Here is a 14,372-nt window from a genome sequence, read left to right on the forward strand (position 1 = left end):
CTTTAGTGTCCCTTTAAGACGCTCAATGGAAGGCGCTTTATGATTCCTTTAACGCCGAAGAAAATGTTTTCAATGTCTGAGTTGGTTTAAGTTACGTTGCAAAATATCCTCCCAAAAGCTGTGGTATGGCATTGTGTGCGTGATAGCTGCATCATAGGCTGGATGGTATAAAATCTATTATGAAGCGCTTTATATTCGTTTTGAAAGATAGTGAAGTGAAAATTTCCCACTTACATTAGCATCGTAAGAGCTAAACATTGCATGGAATTATCAATGTGGTCATTGGCTTACATATTGCTTTTTAACCGCTCCGAGAGGCATAAGCGGTCATGCTGTAAGTGTCCTACGCTTTAGTGTGGATATATCATCAACATTAAATTTGTTAAACATTTGGAAGAAAAATTGAATCCCAATATGTTTCCTCGCAGTTTTCAGTGCATTTAAGGTGACGCGTTGATCATATACTGAACCCGCAAGCTAAAAGAATTCATTTGGACAAGAGCGCTTTGCTTACGATATGTGGTTTCCTAAGAAACAAAATGTCAAAATTGGTACAAAATTATTATCTCAGGGAAGCGTTCAAAGACTAGAACAGTATTTTGGTTTTGAAGAAGCTCGCAGGCTGAAATGAGTTATCTCTACTGTGGCCAGCGCTCGTTCTGTGTTGTCTGTATTAGCAACTTACCCGAGTCATTCGACTTCCGTACGTCTCTGCTTCTGCACCCTTTTTGTGCGTTTAAAAACGTCGCCTTAACAAAAAAAGTAATTCATTATTAAAATTTCAAGTAGTCAGATAAGCTTGCGCGCTTCTGGAACATAAAAACTTCGTCGGCATGAGGTAGGTAAGTATTTGACCTGGTCAAAATTATTGCGCTTCCTAAACGTGACCTAGTGCACGATAAAAAACCTAAAACCTGATCATTATATTATCCTACATCTACATTTACAAAGTGTCTCGCATTTGTAGGTTACGTAACTTTCAGAAGCCATTGAAGCAGCGCTTTCCTTCAGATCGTTCGCTCGCACAACGGTGCTCAAGCTGCCTTGCTTGTTGCGCTCTCCTCACTCTCCGCGGTCTTCGTTCTTTTCGTGTGCTGGCACCTGTTGCAATTCGTTGATTTAAAGACAAATGAGTGTGCAGCGATTGATGACATCATGAGCTGCACTATTTGACCTAGGGACCCAACTAGTCTTGCTTTATTTCAAAGCGAGGAACCGCCTCTAATGCTCGAAAGAAAATACCGGAACAATGTTTTCAGCTTTTTGGCGACTTAATCTAAAATGCCTTTTCTCGGTGCCAGTGACGGAGCGCGGTGCTTTTTAGAGGATGTTTGGCTTGACATGGTTTGGTTGGTAGGGTTGAACGCCCCAATGCAACTTAGGCTACAAAAGACGCCCTAGTTGAGGGCTCCGAAAATTTTCGCCCACCTTGGGAGGTTCTTTAAAGTGCACTGACTTCACCCAGTGCAGGGCGGGCTCTTTGCATTCTTCAACCCCCCCCCCCCCCCCCCTTTCCTAATCGGAAAGCGGCCGCCGTGGTGGAGATTCGAGTCCGCTTTAATTAGTTCAGCAGTCGACCGCCTTAACCATTGAGTCACCATGGCTGCTCAGAGGGGATGTAGCAGCTGGCATCAAAGCATTGCTTAACCAAGCACTGCCGTACTTTCGAGCGCTTGCATGTGGAGAGTGTTCAGTGTAGCGGCCGATGGCTTCCCGTGGAAGTGTTGCAAAATCAGTGATGCAAACTTTTAAAAAATAATCACGTGTCAAAAATGATCAAGCACGGAGGAACATATTTCTAGTCTTTTTAGATTAAGCGAGATTCTATTATGGCAATGAAGTTCGAGAAAAAGTAAGGGACTGATAATTTTTATTTATTTTTTATTTACTCATACTGTTAACCCTCTATATGAGGGTTATTACAAGGAGGGAAGCACATACAAATACAAATAAAAGTTTCTTCGCTAATGTACACTCAATAAAACAGAATTACAGATTTGCACTGCAATCCTCCAAGAGCGTGTTCTCACCTATCTCAAAATTTTTTACTTAACGTTTGTCCACAGGATTGCTTGGCAGTTGATTTCAAGAATTCTATTGCATCGTTAAAAGAAGGCGTAGCGGGAGACACCAGTTGCAATGCCTTACTGTGATTTTTTTTCGTGGGCCACGCTTGACAAGAAGTGCAACACAGTGTTGTTTATGAAGTTTTATTTTATCATTCATTATCAGCAGAAAATTTACAATTTTTGCTTTCTGCTTCCTATTTCTGGTGTTTCTAACTGACACGGTTTTAGCATTTCTGTGACCGAATCAGTGCGGTGGTATTTATAGCTTATAAAACGTGTTGAAATCCTTTGCAATCCTTCCAGTTTTCATTTTAAACCCTTTTGATGTGAACTTCTGCCATGCAATTTCAGTTTCTTTCCTGGAGCTGTAATTGGCTTCTGTCAGCCTTTACATTTGAAATGGAGTAATTGTGATTGTAATCGGTTGTAATTTTGTGTAATGTTTACAAGACTAGAGGGCTGTTAGCCCCTGTGTGGACGTATTATTGTCACTGAATGCCGAATCTTAACCTCACTGGTTCCGCACGTCAGGGCTCTGCAATGGTTTCCCACGCAGGCTAGAAAGTGAACATCGCATAGTAGTTTTGGTATGAAGAACATTATTTTTAATTGTGAAGTCTTAGCTCATCCCGGATAATCTGGGTGGCGCGAGCCGTGACGAGCGACGATTAGCCAGCGAAGGAAGCTCTCCGCGCAGTAGATCATAGCCTCCTTTATACACTAGAGCATAAAGGAGGCTATGAGTAGATTCAAGCAGAGTTTATACTTAACCAGCCAAAAGACGAGACACAGCAAAGAGGAGGACAGGACAAGGCTGTGTCTCGTCTTTTGGCTGGTTAAGTATGAACTCATAACAACGAGCCCAGTCGTCAACCTTGTTGAATCAAGCAGAGTGTAACAGGCGAAAATTGGCTGACCGGCTAATAGGCAGCGAGTCCCTCCTTCACAGCGCAACAGTCGCTCATTTAGACTTGTTCATCTACGTAATTGGAGAATTCACATATGTCCGACGTTCAGTCTCCTCTGGCGTATAAATTTATTTAATGGCGGACGTTTTCAATGCATTGAGTGAAATGTACAGTTGCTCAAAAATCCGGCGTCAGTGGCGATGTCTTCGCTGGGAACAAAAAATTGCGGGCGTGGCTCTGGCAGGTGGGACCTAGCAGCTGGTGTCGCCGGGCGCTGATTCTTCGATGGTTTGTGCGGTTTAACAGACCACGTGATATCAGACAGGTGTGAAGAGCAAACAACTCGGATTGTTCATGTGAAATTGAAACATCAAATAAGAATCATTCTTACAATGCTCTCGATGCCGTGTCGGGCACATAATCATAGGTCATGCATGCACGTTCAGACGGCTTGGTTAAAATGGGGATTCCACAAGTTGTGTGGTCGCTTACGCTATCGCGTCATCCGCATAAAGGCGAAGATAAGGAGTCTCGCATAATTTTTGTCGCACAGAGAACAAGCCTAGTGAACAATGTGCAAGGCATTGTTAAGCTTCAATGTAGTAAATTATATGGTGCATTGCTGATACACCACCAATGATTTGCAGCCAATGAGCTGGCGGCAGTTCTTTCCCTTGCTGCTGCTCGCTTGCTGGGAACCTTCCGTCGTCAGGACAGTGCGGCGTGAGGGTGCGTGGAACCCTAACCTGTCGTGGAGGCCAAGCGTGGTGAGTACTCGAGGGACAATGCTAGGGTGCCTTAAACTCACTTGGGCAGGGGTAACGACTTTGCAGGAAAAAATGGACAAGATGCGAGGTGTGAAGTGGAAATGCGAAACAGGAATGATGAATAATCTGTCCGCATACATGTGCCAAGTTGTGTAGCAGTAAGAAAAGTTTCAATGCTTGCATCAGGAAAAGAAATGATATCTGTAATACTAAAATTGCCTTTTATTCTATTTATGAAATAGAAGTTAGCTGCCAACAGTAAAAATAAATGTATCGTAGCAAAACTTTTGGCAAGGTACCATCTAACAGCTATCTTTCATTTCATTAGGTTGATAAAGCAGCAACAAAACAATAGCCACGAATCGCTCGCTAGCCACTACGTATTTGTTAATGTCAGGTTAACCTTCTCGTCAGAGGATGACGCGTAAGTCGAATATGAAAACAAAAACTATGTAAGCCGTGTTTTCTGACTGCAGTGAAGTCTTCTATAAGCTATTTGTTCTCCGCTAAGTGACGGTAAAGACGTTCGTTTTATTTGAACGTCTTCGAGCCACTGCGGCACCGCGACCTGTTCTTCCATCTGAAGATCGCGACATCATTGAGTTTGCACCGGGACACACGTCGCATACGTCGTACAAGTCGCTCGCAATCAAAGAGTTTTATTGGTTAGAGGAATAACCGCCCTTCGCCAGCGACCTTACGCCCCTCAGTTCTCAACTTGTGACAGTTTTTGTTTAATAATGAAACACAAGTTGAAGAAAAAAAAAACATAGGTACCATGCTGAGAAAGTTGTCCAAAAGGCCTCAGTAAAAGTAGTCGAGATTTCAGACACAATTTCCAGAAACGCCAACAGTGGAAAGCTGACTGGGCTCAATGTGTCGATGCCCAGCGTTCTTAGATTGAAGGTTATGGGTATAATAAATTTTTTAATTAATATGGAATGCATCAGCTCTCATTACATTCAGGCCAGACCCTCTATATGGATGAAGGTGATGACAAAGATACTTATATTATGCGGCACGTAAGTTGTGTTTAAGTCTATGACGAAGAGTAGTGAAAGGCTTCGGTCTACGTCTATCCCTGCAGATCCTCGGTCGTGCACATGTTTTTGGCTGATCGCGCTTTCAAAAGTTCCCTAAATTGTGCCGCTCTTGTCTTGACACAGTCATTGCATACAGTCCTAGGTTAGGGAGGTGCGGTATGCCGCGTTGTATTGGCGTAGGAAACCTTACTGATCGTCGAATGGTCCTGGGTGGTTAGGTTACCCTCTCCAGTGAAAGAAGCGCAAGTAGGCAGCTCCTGTCATGTGCGGTCCGCTGACGTCATACGACAGCTGATCATGTCACATGGTGACTACCACCTGTAGAAGCCTTGTATATGACTCTCACTCACAACGGTGACAACATCTGATTCTCTACAGAACGAGAACTTTAACACTCGCTTTAAACCTTGGCAGTGGTAACATCTTTATTCTCCGGTTGATATAGCTTCGTCATTATGAGGAAATAATCAAGAGCATCACTTGGCAGGTTTAAGTTGGTAGGGGCAAACACCAGCTACTGATAGGCCATTGGTTCGTGTGTATTCATAAGAAAACATGGCATGACCGAGTTGGCGAGCTGCTAAGACGAAAGATCCATACAAGGAATCGAACTGCTAAGGACCCTTGGATAAGAAATAGGACACACTAGACTTCTGATGCGCGTACAAGAAGAGAGTGAGAAGTTTGGGCTTAAACTGAACATTAAAAAGACAAAGATCATGGCGTCTTGCCCTATCAAGTCCTGGAGCATCAAGGGACAAGAAGTGGAAGCTGTGACATATTTTCTCTTCTTGGGCTCCAAGATTACCTCGGAAGGAGACTGCAGCCATGAAATTAGGAGACGCCTGCTTCTGGGAAAGAGAGCAATGGTTAGCCTTGACCGCCTAGTAAAGAGCAGAGACATTAGTCTGCCAGCCAAGATCCGTATAACTCGTGCTATGGTCTTTCCAGTTGTGATATATGGATGCGAGAGTTGGACTGTGAAAAAGGCTGGCCGTCGAAGAATTGACGCGTTTGAATTGTGGTGCTGGCGAAGACTCTTGAGAGTTCCTTGGACTGCCAGAAGATCAAATCAGTCGATATTGTCGACCATAAACCCTGACTGCTCATTGGAGGGTCAAATTCTAAAGATAAAGCTCAGCTATTTTGGTCGTCTGATGAGAAGAGAGGAGTCGCTGGAGAAAGATTTGATGTTGGGAAAGGTTTAGGGTCGCCGGAGAAGGGGTAGGCAGCGAACGCGATGGTTAGATGGCATCCTCGAGGCACTGCAGATGAAGTTATGTGATGTTAGGAAAATAATGAGAGACCGGAAAGCGTGGCGTGACCAGGTCCATAGGGTCACGAAGAGTCGGACAAGACTGAACGACTGAACTGACACCTAACAGCGCATACGGTGTGTTTAAAACGGGGTTTGATATCTCAGGTCGGGTGATTTTCAGACTTTTTAGTTTAGGAATGCATGAGGTAGCAAACGCGCAAATCTGAAGACTAGTGTTTAGGCGCTAGTAGCAGATGCATGTACGCGGAAGAGGATACGCAAGCGAAACTGCACACGGAAGCCACTAACGCTCATTCTGATCGACTATCAGAGGGTCTTAAGTATTAAGTGTTCCCAGCCTCTAATATCGAATTTCATGTTCGTACTTTCATAAGGTACTCTATCACGTGATAACGTAATTGGCTTATAGAGAGAAATATAAAACGAACGAGTCGTAATAGTCGGGACGGACAAGGTCCCGATGGTGTTCTGTTACTGGCATTCGACCGGTAACAGAACACCATCGGGACCTTATCCGTCATTGCCAAGACAGGTGGCGGCTTTCGCAAAGCAAACTGTACATCTACGTCGATTTCTCAACGCTGTAGAATCCCAATCTTCCACAGCCAACTATTGTTTCATACCTTTAAGGCGGAACTTCAATTGGCTTTTCGGGTCTTTATGAATAAAGTTACACACGGCATTTGTTCATCTAATAGATTCTAGAAATTCACGAGGGCGAAAGCAAAGAAGAAAGAAGTAAAAAATCTAGACATCACCTTTAAAAGTTTCGTTAATTACTAAGGAGCGTGGTTGTGAAGCATTATCGTGATGCGAGCAATAGAAATTCAGAATACGATTTATGTTGGTATGAAGGTGGAATGCGAAGAGTCACTAGAAGTGCGCAGTTATGTTTATAACGCTGCCTCAGAGGCAAGCACGCATATCGAAATTAGCTTTGAACAATTTTTTATGTGTCGCAGGAAACTGCAGCAGAAAACAAATACAACTCAGTGACTTATTGAAAGAAAAAGAAACACACACTGGCTAGTGGTAAAGCAACAAGAAGCCTACATAATAACATGCAATTAGTTTTAGATCCAATGTAGCCCTATAGAGAGTGTCTCGCATCGTCTTTGTATTGCATTTGTTGAAACGTTTTATTCCACTTAATACACACTAACTAGGCGTTATTTATATAATTTAGCGCAAAATAGCCCGGTGTACCTTACCGGTACACCGGGCTGTTTTGCGTGTGACAAAACATAAAAACTTGGGGAATGGAAGAAAATTGGCGAAAAATAAACGTTTCTCTAAACTTGAGAACAGGTTTTTGAACAACAAACAAAAAGCTCATTTTCTGTACATAAAAGTGTCGTGATTAGTTTAAGAATAGGGCGTATGCCTAGGGCATGAACGCACGTGTGCGATCAAATGCACGCAAGGTTGATCAGATATGATACGACTCTGTACTGCGTTTCACAAGCTGCTGGCCGCACTACGAACCGTATGGCCGGGTATGGCTAATCATGATGATCCGCACTACACGACCCTGTTGACACCGCGTTCTCATACCGCTTTCGAGAGGTGCATAGAAACGCAATAATGTATTGCTCATCACCGTGAGTTGCCCACCAGGCCTTCAACATTCATAGGGCTGCCAGCAGCTTGTGAAACGGAGCACTGGATTGGGGCAATGAAAACGCTTTCTCTGTGAGTGCGAATGTGGTCGGCTCTAAGGTGATAGCCTAATCGGTGTTATTTATCGATCTGTCAAGAAGTTTTACTCGGTGTCATCTTCGATGATGTATCTTTAATGCACATTCAGCCCCTTCCTCTGTGTGCATGACTTGTTTATAATAGCCCTTATTGTGATGTGGGCACGTAATTCTACACATCGCTTCGGTATATCTTGAGCTTCCTAACTATTCCTTAGTGTTGCTGCCTGATATCCTTCCTAGTACGAGTCATGCTTAAACATATAGGATTCATAGAGGACCAACGTTTTTGCCTATTCCGACATCGTAAAGAAAATCGCGCTTCTTCCGGATTTTCATCATTGGTGTGGGAGGGTTCGAAAATTGCCGTTGGTTATTGTTGGGAATTTCGCTGTGGCAGCCATTTTTCGCGGTCTCATTTACTGTAATTTGTTCTGTGCTTCGGCATGCGCTCTTGCCGACGCGCATATAAGAGTCCATACATCGAGCGGGGCATGTGAGCACACCGGAGACGCCACATTGCTAGGCCTCTTTTTGATCAACGTATCGGTTCGCTTCAGAAGAGTGCATACCTGTAATGTTTGGTCCATGAGTACCTTAGCGAAAGCTTTCAAGAGGGGTTTTCGAATGCATTCATTTTCCTAATCCTGCAATGGTTACTCGGTTATTATTTCCTTACTTTAATCGCACACGTGATTAATATGTAACAATTCCAAGAAACACGCATCTAAGAAATATCTGCACTGCGTGATGTTTTTAAGATTAGAAAGAAGGGGTTAATGAACACACAGGAAAGTTATTTGAAGTATGTAAAATTAAAAGTGGGGAAAGTCCGCAATACCGGCATCAGGGGTAACGTAGGTATTTAGTGATAAAGGAATATTTTTTCGAAAGAGAGGCATGCCGGATATAATTCCTAAACAGCGTGTTGCTCAACAACTTTCAGTAGTTTGTAGATTGTTGATTTAAAACTTTTTGTGATACGGTTGCTGGTAAAACGCACGCGCTAAATTTCTCATGAAAGAAATATTTTGCTGTAGAAACCGCTTTGGTAGTCACTACAACAAGGATGTTCAAGAGTAGGATAAATGAAGCCCTGTTTAAGCAACTATCGAAACATGTTGTATGACGCCTAAGACGATGCTCTGGGCTGAATATAGTCGTCGTTACTACTTTCTTCTCGGTAAGAGTAGAGCATAAAATCAGATATTACCTCGGCTTAGGTAACTCGCAGTTTTTGAAAAAAAAAAGTAATGTGTGCGTGCGAATAAATCAATGTTCTCGCACCTGACAGGTGGTCCCAACGCAAGGTGAGGTGTGGCCTCTGCCCCTAAAGCAGGCTACGGGAAAAAAGCTTCTATCGCTGGATCCGAATGGTTTCTCCTTCAAATACGATGGATCCTGCAATGTGGTCCAGAAGGCCATCGAGCGCTACCGCAAACGCATCCTGTTCGCGGGCTGCAAGGGCCAGGAACAGCACTCTCGCTCGCGGCGGAAGGCTCTGACCGACCTGGACGTCCTCACCGTGAAGATGACCGGAGATTGCGCGGAAATGCCGCATCCAGACATGGAGGAGAGTTGTGAGTCCACATCATATAGCACATACATTTAGCTGGCTTGACATTGGTTTACATTTTTGCCTAATTGAAATTTAGCAAGAAACAGCTTTTGTAGAGTACAGATGGTGTGTACAGAGCCTGCAGAAATAAATATGCTAACAAGTGGACAGTTGCAACCAATATACTTGTGAGGAACGAAAAAAAAATGCAGTTATTAATACGATAGCAGTCTACGGCTGTGGCCGTACGGCAGAACGTGTCGCCAGCGTTCGTCGACACGTAAATGTCCTGCATATGGATGACTGTGAAAAAGTTTAGATGTTGGTTAAAACGATAAAGTGTGTGTAGTATGTAATAATCAAGCTGATCACTTGTAATTATTTCATTATTATTTAATTAATCATTAATTAAGAATAGTGTTCTTCTTAATGCAGTCACGGAATAAGGGCAATGAAGGTTATGCGTTGTATAAGTAAATGAGATAACTTTAGGTTTGGAATAATTGAGAGTAATCTCGTTCTTCGTGCACCAGTTAGAGAAAGAGAGCAGATCTGTCGGATTTGAAAGAGAAGCAATCTTGAAAAGAATGTATTACCTTTTTTTTGTATATCGTCAGCATAAAGGAGAAACAAGGAAATCTTGACTGGGGAAGAAACGTCATCAATATAAACAAAGAACAGAAGCGGGCCTAATGCAGGATCTTGAAGAACGGTACTGGTTGCAGGGTAAACAAAGGAGGTCTGTCTATTGATGCTGACAAAACAGGAGCAATCAAGAAGGTAGCTGCGCAGCAGGGTTACGAATGAAACTTAGATTACAGAAAGCAGAAGCTTTTCGAGAAATAATGAGCGGGTGTCTCAAAATAACGGCTGAGAGGCTAGTTGGTGCATCATGAGCGGGTGGCAACGTCGAAAAGGTTGCTGAAATCACAGTACATAGCCTAAACCTGTCGTGCCTGAAGGACTACAGCAGAGGTATACGTCATGAACGTGACTGGGTTAGTTGTAATAGAACGACACTATATGAAGCCATGCTGATTGATGATGATGACATCTCTGAAAAGAAAGGAAAAAAACTTTGTGCAAGGATAATTAAAATAGCTTTGAGGTTGCACACAGAAGACGATGATTGGAAACATCATGTTGTTTCTTGATTTGAAGAGAGGAGAAACACGTGCGATTTGAACAGGCGAGGAAAGTCCCAAATATTCAAGCAGTTATTAAATATTGTTGTTAAAGCCGGTACGAAGATAGTACCGAATGCTTTACTATGGCGGCGGGAACACCATCAGGTCCAGGGAACAAAGATGGTTTCAGGCGCTTAAGGCTAACACTAGTCGAATTATCATCAAAGAGAGCGCCGTTAGGTGCAACACATTGAAGAAACACGGAGTCACCATGTGGTGTTTCGTACACAGAGGAAAAGGGCTGGGCGAAACCGTCGACAACATCCCGAATTTCGCACCCGTGAGTGTCAAGCAAGTTAATGCACAAATCAGATTTATTGGGACGCTGGCGAATGCATCGCCAGAACGCAATAGGACAACTCGAGCCCTCCTTCTCCAAAGACTCGATATAGTAGTCATGATCCCGCTTATACAGGAATTGGAATGGGAGCGCAAGCGCCGAAAGTATTCTGCCCACGCATCAAGCCGAGTGCGTTTTGCTTTATGGTGCACCAACTCTTTAAATTCTAGCGTTGTTCTTAGTTCCCTGAAACCAAGAAAGAAAACGTGCTGCGAGTAGGAGTGTGTACCTGTATGTAGCCTACTGACGCATGCCACTAAGAACAATTTCAGTGAAACGACTGACTTGTTCGTCAGCATCACTAGTTTTGTTTAGAAGCAGGCAGTCAAAAAAAGAAAACAAACCGAGGAAATTAACAGTCCCCACGTGCATACGCGAAACGGGGCGGATTCCCCACTGCATCTGGATTAGTAAAAGGTGGTGCAGAGGCAGAAGTTGTAATTGAATTGGAGGATGAAATTCGTCACAGAAAGGCAGTGATATGTCATAGCTTAGGCTCGAAAACCTCGACAATGAGTATTTTGTGTTTTTTATGAGAAGTGATAACATCTTCGATTCAATCAAGCGCATCATCATAGGCAGTTCAGTTCAGTTCAGGCGTTCAGTCGTGTCCGACTCTTCGTGACCCTATGGACCATGTCACGCCACGCTTTCCGGTCTCTCACTATCTTCTTAACATCACATAGCTTCATCTGCAATGCCTCGAGAATGCCATCTAACCATCGCGTTCGCTGCCTACCCCTTCTCCGGCGACCCTCAACCTTTCCCAACATCAAATCTTTCTCCAGCGACTCCTCTCTTCTCATCAGATGACCAAAGTAGCTGAGCTTTAACTTTAGAATTTGACCCTCCAATGAGCAGTCAGGGTTTATGGTCGACAATATCGACTGATTTGATCTTCTGGCAGTCCAAGGAACTCTTAAGAGTCTTAAGGAGGGAGATTAAGAGGAATGAATAATATTAATAATAATTTCTTGTTAAGCACCTCAAGGGAAGAATTACAAATAATAATCAATCAATTGTAGCCAAAGCAGAAAGGTTGGGATAAAAAGCATAGACAGAAAATTAAAGGATTGGTCTGCAGCCTCGAAAAAAAAAAACAGGTTTTTGCAGTTGCTAGCTAGCCATTGATAGTGGTAAGAAATTACATCTACTTAGAAAAGTATTTGTTACGATTCGGGAGCACGAAAGTGAAAAGACTAGAATAACTTTGGAACGGAGCGCATTTGGCGGTTTTCATGAATTGGAGCCTAGCAGCAAGCCTCAAGAGAAAACTATATAACAGAAGTATCTTATCGATACTTCCCTATATAGCAGAGTTTTTAACGTAAATTGACAGCTAAGATATCTATGGAAGGGAAAATGATAAAGCTAAGGTTGTGTCAGCCAGATGGCGTCGAATGATCAGTCCACTCCCACACACAGACGATGCAACGCCATCCACCACCGACACTTTCCCCAATGAAGGAAGGAGAGAGGGAAGAGAAGAAGAAGAAAGGAAGAAAGCGACTACAGGAAGAAGGAAAAGAAATTGTGCTGAGACCACAAGGTCATGCTTTAACTGCGGCGACATCGGCCAGCTGTCCCACAAATACATCAAACCCAAGATTGTAGCCGCCATCAGGGCGGAGCAGCGACGACCTGGAAGGGCCAATGACACCAACGGGGACGCACCACCCACCAGGCAAGAGGACTGTTTATTGCGTTATATTGGCGGAACGCTGCCTGTTGTTACTGGCCGCGTTGACGACCGACCATTCAATATTAATATCTACAATGGAGCAAATGTGTCTATCTTAAGCGAAGATGCTCTTCGGTCGGACATTCGTACGCATGCTTGGCAAACTACATATTCGATTCATGTGTTGAACCGGAGCATCAACCCTTCAGGCGCGGCAAAAGTGAATGTTGAAGTTGGCGATACGAAAGTCTTTTTGGGTGACGTTGTCGTGGCGCCGCTGACAGAATCCATCGAACTCATTCTTGGTTCGCACTGGCGCCGTGACGTCAACGTAGCATGGCCTTTCATGTGGCCAGCGACGCGACTCTTGTTCAAGTTGCAGACTTGAGTAATGTGTCGTCGAGCTCACAATGCCAAGCATCAGTGTCCACAAAACGAACGGGAGAAGTTTTGATAGCGTCGTTTTGCAGGAAGTCATTGAATCTCCACTCAACGACAGCGGATTTGTGCGGATGAAATCGAAAAACTTCTACCCCAACGACAGCCATGGATGGATTGGCATTGTCTCCACAAAGCGCTTGCACCTGAGGACAGGCGCAATTTTGAGGAGGGTCGTGTCAGCCAGCTGGCGTGTACCAACGCCATCCAACGCCGACACTTTCGGCGGGGGCTAGGCTGTCACAGAAATTTTATCTGTTGTTGGCCGTCATTTGCCTAGATATTTCGTGCCTACAGTACGAACTCATTTTGGTATGTCTGTGAGGTCATTTTATATCCCATGTATATTCAATGAGCTGCCTGATGACGTTTTCTACTTGAATACTCGCAGGCAGTTACGGGGTGCTATTGCCGAGCTTGAGCAGCTCTAGTTCATGCTGTTTTCGTCCACAAAAAAAAAAAAATAATTCTGTGATTTGGTAACAGAGGTTGTTGCTGCTGCCGGACGGCGCCCTACAAGCCCCATTGCGGCTTTGGCGCGTCCGCGTCCTGTATTGTTTCTTTGAAGTGAATAAAGTATTATTATTATTATTATTATTATTATTATTATTATTATTATTATTATTATTATTATTATTATTATTATTATTATTATTGCACCCGCCATCACTTAGGTGGTGGACGACGGCTGATGCGGCGCGCGTGTTTCGCTCCCTCTTCTTCTTCTTTCTTCTCTACTTTATTTCTTCTCTCCGTACGAGGCGGCGGAGGTGGCTCAGCTACAGAGCCAGTAGAAGGTCCATGCATTTTCTTTCCTTTTTACAGCCACAACCGATTTCTTTATAGGAAGGGAAAGGCACGGTAACTGTCTCACTAGTTTTTTGTGAACAACTGAGCCGCGTCGTAATGGAAGGGAAGAAGGTGGGAGTGAAAGTGAAAAGAGAGAAAGAGGAGCCGTAGTGGAGGTCTAAGGAGTAATTTCGACCACCTGGGGATCTTTAACGTGCCCTGACAACGCACAGCACAAACAACAACATAGAAGCAGAGAGAGAAGAGAGGAAGTAGAGAAGAAGATAGGGCAAGGAGCAAGACGAGCAGCGGCGGGGAGTTGAGAGAGAGACAGATAAGTTAATGAACGCATCGGTGTGTCGATCAGCGTTCCAAGTGTTGTGACGTTGACTACTCTTCAAAGTTCTTGCGACGTTCAATAAATCAGTTTTATCTCATTAGTGAGTGTCCACTAACTGTTGAGATGCAGAAAACGTCTGAAGACAAACGTGAGTTGCATATAATAAAGCTGAAATCTCAAAACATATAGGCATGGACAATGCACGGTGCGTGAAACGAAGGTTACCGAGGTTTTCTAAGGGTAAAATAATGGGGAATGCTCAAGCTAACCTTTTAT

General features: G+C 43.7%; 1 protein-coding gene across 1 annotated transcript in view; it reads left to right on the forward strand.

Annotated features, from left to right (window-relative positions):
- Window positions 1-3,627: 3,627 nt before the first annotated feature.
- LOC146188988 (beta-hexosaminidase subunit alpha-like) overlaps window positions 3,628-14,372 on the forward strand; it is a 50,865-nt gene continuing 40,120 nt past the window's right edge. The window contains exons 1-2 of the mRNA XM_084605151.1: window positions 3,628-3,744; window positions 9,058-9,343. Coding sequence (XP_084461277.1) covers window positions 3,628-3,744; window positions 9,058-9,343 — 403 coding nt within the window. The remainder of the gene's footprint in view (window positions 3,745-9,057; window positions 9,344-14,372) is intronic.

Source organism: Amblyomma maculatum, chromosome 5 (assembly GCF_055883805.1).
Source record: "Amblyomma maculatum isolate TAMU_Amacu chromosome 5, ASM5588380v1, whole genome shotgun sequence".
Classification (NCBI taxonomy): domain Eukaryota; kingdom Metazoa; phylum Arthropoda; class Arachnida; order Ixodida; family Ixodidae; genus Amblyomma; species Amblyomma maculatum.